Raw genomic sequence first — 16344 nt, 5'->3', positions numbered from 1 at the left:
TTCTGTCTTCTACCGACTCCTCTCCAGCCTTGCCCCCTGCTCTCTCTGCGATTTGTCCCCACCACATTTCCACAGGGCGCTCAAGGTCCGCCAACAACCCCCTTCTGGTAAAACTACCAAAATCACGAATCACTGCTCATCTTCACTCTTTCATTCCTCTTTTTTCCCAAACTTTGGAATAAACTTCCTCACTCTATTCTTTCCCATTCTTCCCTCCAGGCTTTCAAAACAGCTGTTCACCACCACCTCTTATCTTCCCCCATCCAAATCCTCAATCTTTTCTACCCCCGATAATCCACCCAAGCCCATTTCCTTCAATTCCCCTGCTTTCCTTCCTGAAAGTCCCTGTAATATCCATCTTCTCTTCGCCATGTTCTCAGTCCCATCCCCATCCCTCTCCCTTCCACAGTTCACCTAATGTGTCTGTTCCCCACTGTTTTGTCCCTTCCACTCCCGCCCCTCTTGTCTCATGCCCCCTTGCTGCGAGTTGTGTGTTAGCTCTCATACGAGCCTCGACAAGGTATACAAAAAAAAAATGGACGTGGTGCGCCCATTATGGGCAGAGCCACGCCCAAAAACCATGTGTTTTTAGGGGGTAGCCGATTTCAATTTGCATCTTCTCCTAGGGGGTTTGTCAAATCTGGCAGGAGTTTTGGTATTTGGTTAGTCCAATGGCACCTGCATAGCCCCACGGAGCTCGATTTTTCATTTTCGTCCCAAAGTCAAAAGGTCACGAACTTAGAAAATTGCGAATTGTGTTTTTAGGGGGAAGACGATTTCAATTTACATCTTCTCCTAGAGGGTTTGTCGAATCTGGCAGGAGTTTTGGTATTTGGTTAGTCCAATGGCACCTGCATAGCCCCACGGAGCTTGATTTTTCATTTTCATCCCAAGGTCAAAAGGTCACAAACTTAGAAAATTGCGAATTTTGACATAAAAATCCATTTTCTCTGAGGGGTTTGGCGAATCTGGCAGGGTTTCGGTATTTGGTTAGCCCAATGGCACCTGCATAGCCCCACAGAGCTCGATTTTTCATTTTTGTCCCAAGGTCAAGGTCACAAGGTCACAAACTTAGAAAATTTCGAATTTTGACATAAAAATCATATGACCGCCCAAACTTTGAGAGCTCGGATGACAATATTTTTTATGCCTAATCTTGAGGTCATTCCCCACCTAAAGTCTTGAAACCATTTTGCTCTATCTCGAACACCTTGCCCGTGGCGCCCCCTTCAAGTTTGTTTTTTACGCTGATTTCATCAAAGTATGGATAATCCGAGGAGTGTGAAATGCCATATAGCCTATATGACGTTATGTTGTTCCTGGGATGTTCCAGAGGAAGTTTTGCACCAAAGGTCATAATCCTTGACCTTTGACCTTTAAAGTTCAAAAAAGTCAAATTTTCAAAGTTGTGGGAATCGAACCGGGTTTTCGACCTTCTTCGATGAACTAACTCCAATAAGCTATAGCACGTATCCTGTTTCCTTATTTTAATGTCCACAACATTGTTTTGTGACCTTTAAAGGTTAAGCAAAGGTCAAATTTTGAAAGTTGTTGAACGAAACCGGGTTTTCGACATTTTGCAGCTAATAACCTGTCACTCATACCACATCATGTTGATAGTTTTTATAACTTGGTCAAACATTATCACATTGTCTCATCCTTGACTTCTGAAACAATGTACATCGTCAAATACCGCTCGTGAACAATAGTCGTCTTCAAACTTGTCTTTGTTTAAAGACACCTCGTGATTGTTAACACCCCTCAACCATAAAAGCTAGCAGATGGGTCCTCTGGCTCAACGTCCTTCCCGATGTACCGCGTTGCATGCGAAACACCAGGACGTCAGTTTGTAGCTCGGCCGAGATTCAAACCCAGGTTCGGTAGTTCAGAGGCAAGTGTGCATACCTCGAGGCTATCCTGACAGTCCTCGATCATGATGTGCTTTACAGAAATACGACAAATTTAAGAAAGACCTTTCGAGTTTTACTTCCATCGTATCTTTATTCCTCAACAGACATTCCAGAGTAAAGCAGACACTCCAGAATTAGTTGAAACTTGCGTGCAAGCATTATAAATTGCAAAGAGTAAAACCTCAGAGAATTGGCAGAATCATGAGTACAGGTGGACAAGATAAATGAAGTGGTCATAGATGAGAAGCAACTTATTATTGCATGAACAGTTAAATAAGGTGATTGTACAAAAGTATGTGCGAGTGATGACAAACTCATGCCCGAAGTGTGTGTGTGTGTGTGTGTGTGTGTGTGTGTGTGTGTGTGTGTGTGTGTGTGTGTGTGTGTATGTGTGTGTGTGTGTGTGTGTGTGTGTGTGTGTGTGTGTGTGTGTGTGTGTGTGTGTGTGTGTGTGTGTGTGTGTGTGTGTGTGTGTGTGTGTTACTCATTTCTTTACCACCTGGATAACATCGTCGTGCTCCATTCGGTGGTTCAACCCAACACGCTGAGGACTGTACTTGGTGCTTGTACCCTGCACCATGACAAAGGAAGGGAAAGGTTAAATAAATAAATAGTTTTTTTTTTGTTATTATTTAGCAGCAGACACCAATCACGACCTTGCAAATACAGGGTTAGTCACAAAAATGTACCCAATTTAATTGTTTGTTAAATCTGCTCTTTTTAAAACACGATCATACACTTCATCAGGAAAAGTACCTGTTCCCGGTGACGGGGAAAGTTTGAGTTAATCTATCAATTGAAATAATATTTCATGAACTTTAAAAAGGTCAATTGTGTTGCACTCTTGGTTTTATGCAGAGCTAAAGCTCTGAGCTACTTAAACCACCCACCACAAAATGGTGTTGCAACATAGGGCGGCGGAGGTTGGATTTGTCTAAAATGAGGGAAAAATATCCTGGTTGCAAACTAAGATTTGGCATCAACATTACTCACATCTGTTCTCCGGTGATTTCAAAAGTGAATGTTGAGCTTTTCAATGCAGCGCGAGAAGTGGCCGCCGAAAAGAGGAGACAGATGAAAGCACGGAGAGACACCCCGGTTCACAATATATAATTGATGACTTCCTTTCCAAGGAATTGAACACAGAAAGAGATCATGCAGCCCATGAAGCCTGTACAATGGTTGCCAACCTATGACTTTTTTGTTTATAGTCAAAGCTCATGCAAGAGCTAGAACACTAAACGGATAGACACCAACAGTGGAACTGAAAGACAAACAATGGGGTGGGCAGGATAGATATAAAGGACAAACCCCCTCCTCTCTCTCACCCTCTCCCCTCCCTACCGGACTCTCTCTCTCTCCCCTCCCCCTCTCTCCACGTTCGTTCCCTCCACTCTCCATATGTCCATGCTCAATCCTTTTCAAACAGCTTTAATTTCCTTTTATCGCAATTCAGTTGTAACTTATTTGACATTTGATGTACCATACTCGTTACTGAGCATCTGTGCTGCCAAAACAGCTTCACGAGTCAGGGTTACGTACTGGGTGGTTTGCCATTGCTTTTCCAGCAGTAGTTCGAGCAGGAATTTGCAATTTGGCCAGGGTGCCAGCGATAGCTCGCCCACTCATCGTGAAGGACACCGAGGGGGTCTTTATCGTCCACACATTGATGATTCACCCAGTCTGTGAAACACCAGGGCGACATTTTATAGTTCGGTTGAGATTCAAACCCAGGCTAGCTACACAGCTTGGAGGCGAGTGTAGGTACCTCGCGGTCATTCAGTCAGGTTGTATCTTAACACACTGTTAATAAACAAACTGTGATTCCATGTTGTATTTATACGTTAAAAATGTAAAATGTAAAAATATAAAATCAGACTTACAATAATTACCTTTAAAAGAGTGAAAAAATGAATTTTGGAGCCATTTTACCTTACCGTCCGTGCGGACCCGATTATTTAATTACATCGGGTTAGAAAGAAATCGCTTTTTCCAAAATTTTATCCAATTTCACTCTAGATTTTGACAGTTATTTGAGCCACGAGTTTAGATTGTCAAATATGTAATCAGATGTCAAATATCAGCTTTTTTATTAAGCTGACACAACTTAATCAATCTTGCCAAGAGCCAATCACATTGCACTGAGCCTCACATAGCCAATAGCGTCAACCGCAAACAGACGAACGGGCAGCAATCTCTGATCAATATATATATATATAATGCATAAAGGAACTCAAAGTTTTGTTTGACAATAATGTTTGAACTGTCCTCCAAGTTCTGCACACTTACGGATACATATTGAATCGTCTGACTCCAGACTGAAGTGTTTCACGTGAGACTGGAGACAGCCCAAGCCACAGCATCTGATTTCAAGAATGTTAATTTGGTTCACTTTGAAAACGTTTTCCTGAACAAGTCCTCATAGAGAGAAAAAAAATCTAAATGCGAGAGGTCGGAAATTGTGGAGGTCCAGGAAACTCAGATCGGTGGGAAATTGATCTGCCAGGAAAGTGATTGTTGAGCCACTGCATGGACAAGCAAGCTCAGTATGTGCAGTTGCTCCTTCCTGTTGAAATGAAGAACCAGAAATGTTTGTCATTCGACTCCAGAAAAATGTGTTCAACATGTGTACGTAATGTTCCGCATTCACCGCCACCTTTTCCTCAGTATCCTGATCTTCAGAAAAGTAAGGACCGTAAATCCGACTACTACTGAAACATATCGTTATTTTGGGGGGAGTGACGAGGTAGCTGAGAACTAAGTAGACTGGTTTATCCGTGCCCCAAAACTGACAATTCTGTTTGTTTCCTCCAAACCATTCAAGTAAACACGGTTGTCGCTGAAAATCATATCGTATATGTTAATTCCTGCTTGATCAATAATATGCCTTGTGTTGGCTTCATGGTTAGGGTGGTGGGCTTTGGGATCCCAGGATCCTGAGTTCAAATCCCCCTTGGCTGTCGAATTAATACCAGGTGGGGTTGACTCTGCCTGTCATCCTTCCTAGGTTGGCAAAATGAGTGCCATCATGCTGGTATCTTGTGTCGGAGTGGTGGCCCGTTTAGGATTGTGCCCAATAGCCAAGGAAACCACTTAGGCAGCACCAACGCTCTGCACAGATTATGGTCCCGATGGATGGATGGATGGATGGATGGATGGATAATCCTACTGAATTGCACACAAAATTAAAGAAGTTGACACTCATGACCTGCGGTTAACTGCAATATCAATTTCATTTTGTAAGGGACAGTCTTGCGATCCGACTAACACTCTAATTTCATGTGAAATGTGCCTTGTGCATTATTGTTCTTCAGAGCACGTGCCTCTCAATTTCAAAACTATACGACATCCTGTGTAGTCTGGAGTTGGTGCATTAAATCTATGGAATAGTCTTCTGAATGCACGTGGCACTCCCATTGACCACGGATTTCACCTCTATATTCTTTGAGACAATGAAGATTCGCTCCTCTGTTAGTTGTCATTGGTTACCTGTAATAAATAATAATGTCAAAATACATTTGTCACAAACCATTTGAATGCTGATTCAACCGAAGATTTTTGGTAATACATAATTTCTTTCAAATCGGGGACATTTTTGTGACTCACCCTGTAGAAACAGCATGGGTTATCATATTTGAACTTTCATTAAAAAAATTTTTTAAAGGGACACTCCGAAAAAAAAAGAGATGACACTTTAAGAGTTTACTTTACGTGTAGAGCGATCGTATGGGCGGTCTCATTCGGTGCGTTCCGGACCTCGATCAATTTTGACTGCAAACCGCCGTTCTTCCAGTCAAAATCCTGAATCGTGACTGTAAATATTGTGCTCGGCCGAGTCCACGTGCGAATGTAAATCAATATCACCTTTATTTTAGCACAGCGACGGATGCACCAGCTCTTCAGACCAAGCACTCTGCTTCCGATTCTTCTCAACCACTTTGAAAAAATGGAAATTTTGTCTTTAGTTCTTCATGGAATTTAGACTTTCCTTTTGGCGTTGTGTTTGGAGGGGTAGAAAAATAAAACATCAAATAAAGAGTTCTTGAAGAAAATCAAACAAGTGTGTATGGTACGGACTCAGAAAAGGCACTGAGTTGCGGACCGAGCACGCCACTGGACTCTCTCGCTCACTGCGAGGTTGGACAGGAAGTGGACGCGTGGATGGTGATGTTCGAACACGTCCATTACGCCACGACAGAGTAGTACAGACTTGGACCAAACTGTCCTGGTCCAAACATTACACAATCGTATTATTTTATCACCGTAAGAAAATGTACAAACACGGTTTAACCGTTTAAATAAAGTTGACAAAAATAAAAAATAAAAAGCAAAATCCCAGATATTTTTCGATATTTGAAAAACAAACAAACAGCCAGATGGAGATTTAAGGACCGAAAAGGAGGACGTCTCGGGAAAACTGGACATGTGGTAGCACTTATAGAGCGCCATCATCCTGCATTCATTTTTAGCACAAAAAAAAAAAAAAATCACCCAAGTCTTGTCATAATTTTTTCACATATAAAACACCTAAACTTCCAATTACAGAAGTATCAATGAAAAGCCTTGGTGCCTAACTTACCCAGACCAAGCAGTACTTGAACTGGCTCACCAAGGTTCTGTGTATGGTGTGGCACTGTAGGGGGGTTGGGGAAAAGATGTATTGAATTTGACGTGAATGCGATGATGGATATGCCCCCGTCCGTGTTATATGTCAACACCAGCTGTTACATTTGATCTCAATTCAAGATCACATGAGAGACAAAGAGAGAGAGGCAGAACAAACAACATTAGATACTTCAACTCAAGTTATGGTCTGCAAAATTTTCAATGAGAGGTCACATCACCTTTGACCTCTGACCTGTTGAACCAAAAATCGAATCTGTTTTACTTTGTATTACCAGTCCCTACTTGTACCTATTGGTCGAAATCCAATCTGTGGTTCACAAATTATTACGGTAACAATCAATAATCTGCCATGATCTTTCATGGGAAAGCCACATTTCCAAACTGGCCTCCAAAGCCAGTCGCCGAGTGGGTATCCTCCGTCGTGCAAAGTCCTTCCTCGGCCCACCTGAGCTCCTGACCACATACAAAGCTTTAGTCCACAACCTGATGGAGTACTGCTCTCCCCTCTGGGCTGGTGCTCCTGCCTCCCACCTTTCTCGGTTTCACGCTGTAGAAACCAAGGCATTTAGGATCAATGGTATCTCCCGCGATGAGACTGAGTCTTTGGGCCTCTCTCACTCTCACTGCAGGGCAGGTCAGTGGTCTTTCTGTCTTCTTCAGTCTTCTCTCCGGTCTCGCCTCCCCCACCCCCCTGCTCTGCTTGCGATTTGTCCCCACCATATTTCCGCACAGCGTTCAAAAGTCCGCCAGCACCCCCTTCTGGTAAAACTACCAAAATCACAAATCACTGCTCACCTTCACTCTTTTATTCTTCTTTTTTCCTGCCTTTGGAACAAACTCCCACACTCTCTTCAATCCCATTCTTCCCTCCAAGCCTTCGAAACAACCGTTCACCACCACCTCTCATCTTCCCCCATCCAAAACCTCGATCTTTTCTATCCCCGTTAATCCACCCAAGCCCACCTCCTTCAAATTCCCTGCTATCCTTCCTGAAAGTCCCAGTAATGTTCATCTTGTATACCCCATGTACCCCACCCATCCCTTTCCCTTCCACAGATCTCCTAATGTCTCTGTTCCCCACTGTTTTGTCCTTTCCACTCCAACCCCTCGTCTCATGACCCCCTTGCTGTGCATAGTGCGTTAGCTCTCATACGAGCCTCGTCAATGTACACAAAAAAAATTTTTTTAAATAAAAAGAAAGTCACATGCCCTTAAACCTTCTGAACCAAAAATATAATCATAAAAAAAAACAAAACAAAATATAATCAACATAAAATACAATCTTTGCAGTACACTCTATACTTTGTGTTAATTTTGCTTGAAATCCCAAGTGGTTAACAAATGATATAGTAACAAACAACTAATAACGGATGCACAGCCAACCTGAAAATAATACCTCCAGCTTTGAGCTGGGAGGGGCATGAAAATGATTCCACCATGACAGCCTTGACGAGGCAACAAAGAATGCAGTGTTCACTTGTCATGCTGCCCGATTTCTCAGAATGTACAGTTCCTGTCCACGACAAGCACCATGCAATGCAATGCAATCAAAACTATTAATTGCTGCAGCAAACCCTTACCACGTGTTCAACAGTGGCTGCTCTTCGGAGGATGAGGCCCCCCTCAAAGTCTGGCCTCTCTGCAGCATTGCATGAAAAAAGGAGGAATTGGAGAGAATGAGCAATGTCTGTGCTCGTATTTATTAAATTATTTTTACAGGCTCGTCGGTCGATTTGACGACGTGCATTTATCAGACCAAACTTACCAGGCTGTTTTGTAACACACGTAATCATACCGGACATCACTCGACGAGCTACAATGAATCTCATGACGAAGGCAACAGGCTCGTCACTAATTGGGTGGTGACCTTTACATTCTATTTAAAATAATGAAAATGATCACCCTCACGTAGTTCGACAATACAAAGAGCAGAGTTACGTCGTTTGAATTTGCTCACCTCCACGTTTCTTTGTGTACACTCGAATTAGAGCCAAGTAGTCCCAAATGACTTCCAGCAAGAAGTCCAAGTTCAATTTCATTTCACAGCTTCACAGCGGCAACCGGATGGGAAGAAGAAGGGGAGGGGGAATGAATTATAAACTGGGAAGAATAATGCATAACATGAGTTTGGAAGGGGCAAAGAAGGGAGGAAACTAAAGCGAGACTTGCACATTGACCAAAACACAATACTTCGAGAAGGAAATAGTCCTGCATGCTCGGTTGAATTTGAAAGTGACCCCTTGTGATGTGCAGAAGTCCTGAACAGTTCGTTGTTAAAACACAAACTCCACTGATGTTCTTTATAGCTCCAAGAAAACCAATTATAAAGAGAGATCATAGCAAATCTCATGGATCTACAGCTTATCTGGACCCTGGCTTAATGTTGGCGCCCAAATTTGGAAGCATTCTGACTGGTGGGTCTGGAGAAGAAGATTTCTGAAATAATTTACCAAGACCGTCATTTTGACCTCCGTAAAGTCAAGTGACTGGAATGAGCTTTGCAATCCCAATTACCAAATCACTTGTGGAGCGTTGCTGCCAAATTTCAGCTGGATCAGCCCTGCGGTTTGACCGGAGAAGTCGAAACAGGAGACGGACGGACGGTGCACGATGACAATACCTTATCTGGAATTCCAATTCCAGATAAGTTAAAAAAAAAAATGGAAACACCAATGTAAAGTCGCTTAATTGGGCGTTAGGCCAACAGGTACGGTCTGTATGCGCCATAGTAGAGTCCACCAGGTTCTGGAATTCTGCAGGAGGGATGGCGCACCATTCTTCCACGAGAAAAATCAATCAACTCAAACCCGTTTGATGGAGGTGGAAAACGCTGTCTCAGGCGTCATTCCAGAACATCCCATAAATGCTTGATTGGGTTCAGACCTGGAGACTGAGAAGGCCATGACATATGGACAACATCATTGTCATGCTCATCAAACCATTGGGCAACCACACATGCTCTGTGGATGGGGGCATGGGGGTGGGAGATCTCTTGCAGCCATTACTATAGGCAACTCGGCCTGGGCAGCATTTTTATGCATGACCCAAAGCATGCTGGGATGTTATTTACTTAATTAACACATGGGCCACACCCATGTGGAAGCCATTGCTTGGTATTCCTCATTTATCCAGATGTTTCCATTTTTTTTTGTCCACCACCTGGACGTACATGCATATGTTGTTGTTCGTCTTTCGGCTGCTCCCGTTAGGGGTCGCCACAGCGGATCATCCGTTATGATCCGCATACTGATTTGGCATAGGTTTTACGCCAGATGCCCTTCCTGACGCAACCCTATTCACCTCTTATGACACAGGGATAAGGATTGGGTTTCGCCATGATTCCGGGCTGCCTCTCATAGCGTAGCCCAACGCAGAGCTCCCGTCCTCAAGCAATCCTCCAACCCAAAGCCTCCGAGTAGCCGGATTACAGGCGCACGCCACTCCGCCCGGTATTTGGACGTACACGTATATATAAATAAATAAATGATCGCACCTCCTGGCTGTTATGGTGAGCATCACCGTGGATAATGTCTCACGGTAAAACTGCGTAATCTGCAAAGGACAACCATCCGTCTGCCACCCAGATGATTGTTCCCACTAATGTAAACCATTTTACCAGAAGGCACGTGGTGCGAGAGGCGGGTAAATCGAAATAGGTGGAGTGTGATGAGCACTCCCTCAATCTCCAATGGACATAAAGTCTGACACCAAAGCATCACCTCCAACCCAGAGGCCTCAGCCCGGCAACTCTGTCAAACAGACAAGGATTACATGGTCAACATCAGTTAAACACCAAACAGAGCCACCGATCCAGGTTTCGGGCTTATTTTCCCTCATCAGGACAGCATACCGATAAATATCTAACCAATGATGACCACATTCGTCATATGAACATCAAATCGCACCTCCTGGCTGTTATGGTGAGCATCGCCGCGGATTGTGTCTCCCACGGTAAAACCGCATTATCCGCAAAGAACATAATCCTGTTTTACCCGTAAAAGGCAAACAAGCCCGAAAACCTGGTAGAAGGCTCCATTTGATGGTTAACTGATGTTGACCATGGAATCTTTGTCTGTTTGACAGAGTCGGCAGGCTGAGGCCTGCGGATTGCAGGTGACGCTTTGGTGTGGGACTTTATGTCCATTGGAGATCGGGGGAGTGCTCGTCACACTCCACATATTTCGGTATGCATATATAATCACAACCACACTTTCTGTCATGTGATATGTCCGATGAGAGCCTATTAACTGATAAGGATACACTGCGAGGCTGGGAATGACCTCAAATGCCCACGATGGCAGTTTATCAATCTGTGCTGAACGGTCTCTGAGAGTTTGCAGAATGGTTTGAGTTGTATACTTTTGCAAGCCATTGCAGATGAGCAACGAGGCAGTATTGAAGGCCGACACAATGCAGGCCAGGCACACCTCTGCTCAAACGTCACGTTTCTGTGACAGCTTCAGCATCATGTTGTTGCTCTAACCCAGACTAAGCCGATCTCTATCTTGTGGTTATGCTACAGACGGAACATTTCCTGATGCCATTTTCATGGCCATAGCAATAAACCAATAGGAATATAGAACGTAGTTCTGGCTTTGTGCGCTTTATGCCCAATGTGCCGATTATAAGGAACACTACTCGATTGTCCCATAGCTGGAAAAAAAAAAAAAAAGCATCATTTTTTTTTTCATCTTGAAACCAAGCTGGAACAGCATGTTCGCAACATCTGCAATCATCGGTGAGATATGGAAAATGAGTTGTGAACTTGCACCATTAAAGTACGTTTTCAAGTTGTCAATTCCTCTCGATTCAAATTAACATTACAAGACCAGATGAGGCAGTTACCAACCTAATAACAACACTAGAGGGTTCATGAGCAAGTTTCTGCACCTCTTCCATGGAGATCTGGTCGATCTTGTTATAAACCTGTCAAGACAGATCACGATCTAAAGAACATCAGATGTGCGCAACAACACAAGTACACAGCAATCTAAATGGATAGATACAGATAAAACGAGAAGGGAAATTGATGGAGCGCATACCTCCGCCATGCAATGCCTGATCCACGAGAACACATCAGGCCCAATAGATTTTTGAAATATCATGCGAGATATCGTTTTTGGCTCAATCCCTGAATGGTGAAGAATCACTTTAAAAATCAATCAAATTCTCGTATCCGGATCTGGATTTAGATATTCACCAAAATCAAATAAATTTGTCCTCGTCACCACCCAACCTGTTCACCAGGTTTCGGCTAAATCCCAGCACAACTTGACATATCGTGCTATATATAGTTTCGCCATATCTCTCAATGGTGAAGAATCACTTATAAAATTCTGGTCGCCAGATCCGGATCTTCACCAAAATCCAATCCGTTCATCCTTGTCACACACCGAACCTGTCCACAATTTCATCTGAAACCGTCCACAACTTTTTGAGATATCCTGCACACAGACAGGCAAACAAGAAAAAGACGTCGTGCAGAGCACGACACTTGCAAGATCTAACCCCCCCCCCTCCAAAGGTTTCCATGGATACATCAAACTGTCCATTTAAAAAAAGATTAAAATTGACAATCTTAATCAAAGCACAGGTCAATCAGATGAAAAATAATTATTTTTCAGATTGAAATAGTTTAGAAGTTTGACCTCGAGTTGACCTTTGACCTTTTCTCAAAAATAAGTTGGTTTCCCAATTCAGTGATGCAATATGCAAATCCTGTTTCATTTTCAAGTCAATCGGATGAAAAACGACGATTTTAGAAATCTGATCTCATGTCCTTTGACCTCAAAAATCAATAGGCTTCTCAGTTGAAAACTGCCCCTACGACTTGGTAAAGTTTCATGATGGTCGGTTTAGAATTATGACCTGTCGGCAATAAACAGACAGATATTATAATAAAATCCATCCATCGGGACCATACTCTGTGCAGAGCGTTGGTGCTGCCTAAGCAGTCTCCTTGGCTATTGGGCACAACCCTGGACAGGTAACCACTCCGACACAGGATACCAGCAAGCTGGCACTCATTTTGCCAACCTCGGAAGGACGACAGGCAGAGTCAACCGCACCTGGTATTAATTCAACAGCCGAGTGGGATTTGAACTCAGGATCCTAGGATCCCAAGCCCACCACCCGAACCATGACGCAAACACCAGGCGTATTAGCAACAATTGGCACTCAAACAGCTTTGCATCTCGAATCAAGACTTTCGAAGAAAAACCTTCAGAAAACGTCGCTCAAACGCGTTCAACCTTTACAAATGAGAAGGAAATCTGCACCTGTGCAAAAATGTGGCACATTTGAAATTAAATTAAAATGTACATAAAAATAACAAGGAGCTCAAAGTAAAGGACGACGTCAGAACAACTTTGCCATATACTGGTGCACTTTCCGAAGCACCAGCAACTTGCAGGAAAAGGCTGCTGCGATCGACCTCACGGCTGCAAACAGCTGTCCTTACGTAAATGCAGGGAAGATAAACACGGTTCCCAACAATGACGTCGATGAAGTCGTCGGTCGAACTATCTTCACGCAACAATACCTCGGCGTTGAAGATTTCTGAAGTGTGGGGTGAAGGATGCCGTTTTCATGGATGTGCAATTACCGCTGTACCCAAAAAGCAACGGACCGTTGTATGACTCGCACATTATTAGCACAATTACAGACAACCCATTCTAAATGCGAAGCACGAGTGTTTTGGTCCAATTATAAACACCCTAAATGCCCACAATTATTTTGGGGGAAAGGATGACTGACACGCACAAAGATATCATGCCACAGTGTATGAGATACAAACCTGTGCCGACTGGGTGCGAGTGAGGGATGCTCCGACCACGACACTCGAATGCACCTTTCGCTCTCGCAACGTAAACAAGGGCTGCGTGCATACTCGCATGCGTGACAATCCAATTGCAGGATTATTGATACGCTGGTAAGACAATCTCTCTTGAGATTAAGGTCAGAGTGTCCGGGATGGTTTACATTTGTTCCAATGGAATGACGCCGATATCATGCAAGACCAGATGCACGTAAAATACACGTGTTTTTTTTTTTTTTTGGGGGGGGGGGGTGGGTTTGTTGTGAAAAAAAAAATTTTTTCATGTTCATCTAAAACTTGCCTTTCAATACATCCATATATAATGGAGCAAGTGGATGTACATTTCATCTACTCCCAGGAAATTTGACCGAGGAAGCTGAAACTTTCAGGGATTAACGAGGGCACCCTGAAGTTATGCGTGTGCAAGTTTCGTTTGATCCCATCAAGTTTCGGGAAAATAAACAAATAAATAAATTCACCCATCTTTGGCATTTGGGCAGAGGGTGGATGCAATTGGAACTATCCGAGCCGTATGACCAGGATTAACGATACATGAACATGAGCAGTACACGCACGTTTTCGCTCCATAAACGCAACCCGGGCTGTTTTAATTTTTGGTAGCGATCGAACCAGTGGTCCGTTGCCGATACACCGCCCAAATAAAGGGATGCGTTTGAAGAACGTGCTGCGTGCTTGGAACAAGATCGCCCTTAGGGTGGGTACTCTGCTATGGTATTAATAATCATAAAGATAATTTAAAAAATACTGCTATATGGCTAATCAGACATGACGTGTTCGGAGGGTCTAAAGAACACGTCTTGAGATGCTCTCATTGAGCATGGTTAGATCGCGCCCTTGTTCCATCAAGGATACTGTACTCATGCAGGATGAGTTGGCACAGCTTTTCCGAACACATGGTAAGAGGCACCGTTGAGTTGAAGGCAATGCCGCCTCCCTTTTTTTGCTGCGAAAAGGCAAATTGCACATTACATCCCAGAAATTACTTCACTGTGTGATAAAATTAATTCACTGTCAAAACATCAGGCCATTACCTTGAAGTAGATGTGTGGTTTGGATTTGTTAAGACGGATGCCAACAGCTTCGAGCTCTTTCTCCAACAAGGCCCTGTGAATAACAGAACCCCCCCCCCCGGATGATGTTCAGTCAGTTCAGTCATGCTGCGAATATTAAACCACGTACCGATGAGAAATCCAGGTAATTCGGAAGTACCAACCATGTAACAATCACTTTTAAAAACAAACTGCCTTATTAATGCAATAGTTAGGGAATTTTAGCAAATTGTATTGACCATCTGTGAAAAAATTGCTTACCAAAATTTTTTTTCACCGACGTATTCACCTAGGTGTCTACTAACACCTATCAATTAGTGCAAACCCAAATCCTTGTGGAAAATTCTGGGGAGGCAATCAAAGTTCGGGTGCTCAGAGGGTCTGTGCAAAAAAAAAATAAAAAAAAAAATAAAAAAAAAAAAATCGGAAAAATGAACTTTTGCCAATATTGACTTGTGGGATGTCTAACTAGGGATTTTCTGGGGTGCTGAATTGATTCCAACCATTAGATTTGAGGAAAAATGAATCCCTGACCGTAAAATATTGATACAATACATTTTTAGGTATCTCAGACTGTTTTGTGGTAATTTGGCTCAATTCATTCAGATTGTTCAAATTGTGCTGAAACCAGCATACAACATTTTTGAAACCACTGCTATATTGTTGGTTATACTTGTGTTCATGCTCAGTGGAATTCAGGTTCTCAGACCATGAATGGTCCGGCACATGGACCGACATCACGATAAAAACCACACTCATGCGTGAGGCAAAATCCTCCGGTGGTCTAAACAGAGGCCGCTTTCGGAATGAGTCTTCTCACAAGTCTTGGGTTCAGACTCTGAACCACTTCTCGTTCATTCACCAAGAGCTAGAAAGAAGTATGGTCAAATGTGGGGTACCTGTCCACACCGACGTTAAGAGCCCAAATGAAGAGAGATAACGATGCTGTCAACACCATAGTTGGGTGGTTGGAGGAAGTCAACCCTTTTGATGACACATGGGACAAGAAGACTCTGGTGTCCTTCTCAACTGGTTCAGCAGCACTCCCGAAGACCAAGTCAACGCTGATCAAGCATAAGAAGTTGGCAGAGCCATACAGGCTAAGATGGATGGGAAAACTTGTGGATGCAATGTTAACCAAACACAAGGTCAAATCACTTGCAAGCCTCAGATCTGGACCCAAAGTCAATGGCGAGAAGCTGGTCATTGACTCACTGAAGCTATTCACTGAAGCTATGGACAGCTATAACGCCAGCTATAACTGCCTCATTGTCATCAGTGAGCGTGAAGTCAAGACCAAAGAAGCTCTGCGCTTTGAGTTGACGCCAACACCGATGTCTCTGTTTGACAAAAAGCAAAAGTTGCGAAAGCCAGACAAGGCTGCCCTAGCAAGGTCCCTGAAGGTATGTGTGGCACTTGTCGAACAACCCCCTGCACAGGCCTTGTGGTTGATGGTGGGTGGCTCCTGCACAATGTCAAGTGGGAGGCTAACCTTACTTGGAAGGATGTTGCCGAGAGCTACCTCCGGTTTGTGAAGTCCATGGGGAGCCATCGCCTCTGGATAACGGTGGTCTTTGACGGATATGGCAGCTCCACCAAGGACCATGACCACTTGAGACAAACAAAGAATGCATGCTGTGACATTCAGATTCGTCTGGATCTCAAAATCATCATTGCAAGAGAAAAGTTCCTCGATAACAAGAACAACAAAGCCCAGCTCGTTCTGTTCAATGCTGGGACATTTAGTAGGAATGGAATCAGTGAACAGCAATGCTCCGATGATGCCGACACCTCCATCGTCCGCGCAGCTCGAGATGAGGCAAGAGAGTCCCCTGTCAAGGTGAGGGCTGAGGACACAGATGTCCTGGTTATGCTGATTCATCATGTTGCAGACCATCCGATCTTCCTCACGACAGCCAAA

At 43.6% G+C, this 16344-nt stretch overlaps 1 protein-coding gene across 3 annotated transcripts in view; it reads right to left on the bottom strand.

Moving 5' to 3' along the window:
* Positions 1 to 1974: 1974 nt before the first annotated feature.
* Positions 1975 to 16344, bottom strand: part of DRG2 (developmentally regulated GTP binding protein 2) — a 32781-nt gene continuing 18411 nt past the window's right edge. For 2 of the 3 annotated variants that reach the window (XM_085890996.1, XM_085890997.1), the window contains 8 exons: positions 14406 to 14478; positions 14227 to 14317; positions 12997 to 13094; positions 11386 to 11462; positions 8494 to 8582; positions 8117 to 8175; positions 6490 to 6543; positions 1975 to 2481 (listed from right to left, as the gene is read on the bottom strand). In XM_085890996.1, coding sequence (XP_085747122.1) covers positions 2395 to 2481; positions 6490 to 6543; positions 8117 to 8175; positions 8494 to 8582; positions 11386 to 11462; positions 12997 to 13094; positions 14227 to 14317; positions 14406 to 14478 — 628 coding nt within the window. In that variant the 3' untranslated portion in view covers positions 1975 to 2394. The remainder of the gene's footprint in view (positions 2482 to 6489; positions 6544 to 8116; positions 8176 to 8493; positions 8583 to 11385; positions 11463 to 12996; positions 13095 to 14226; positions 14318 to 14405; positions 14479 to 16344) is intronic. The other variant, XM_085890998.1, reaches the window with a different exon arrangement.

This window comes from Eptatretus burgeri, chromosome 8 (assembly GCF_056783735.1).
Source record: "Eptatretus burgeri isolate ZD-2024b chromosome 8, Ebu_testis_v1, whole genome shotgun sequence".
NCBI classification, from domain to species: Eukaryota; Metazoa; Chordata; class Myxini; order Myxiniformes; family Myxinidae; genus Eptatretus; species Eptatretus burgeri.
This window is presented reverse-complemented; position numbering and strand designations above follow the sequence as displayed.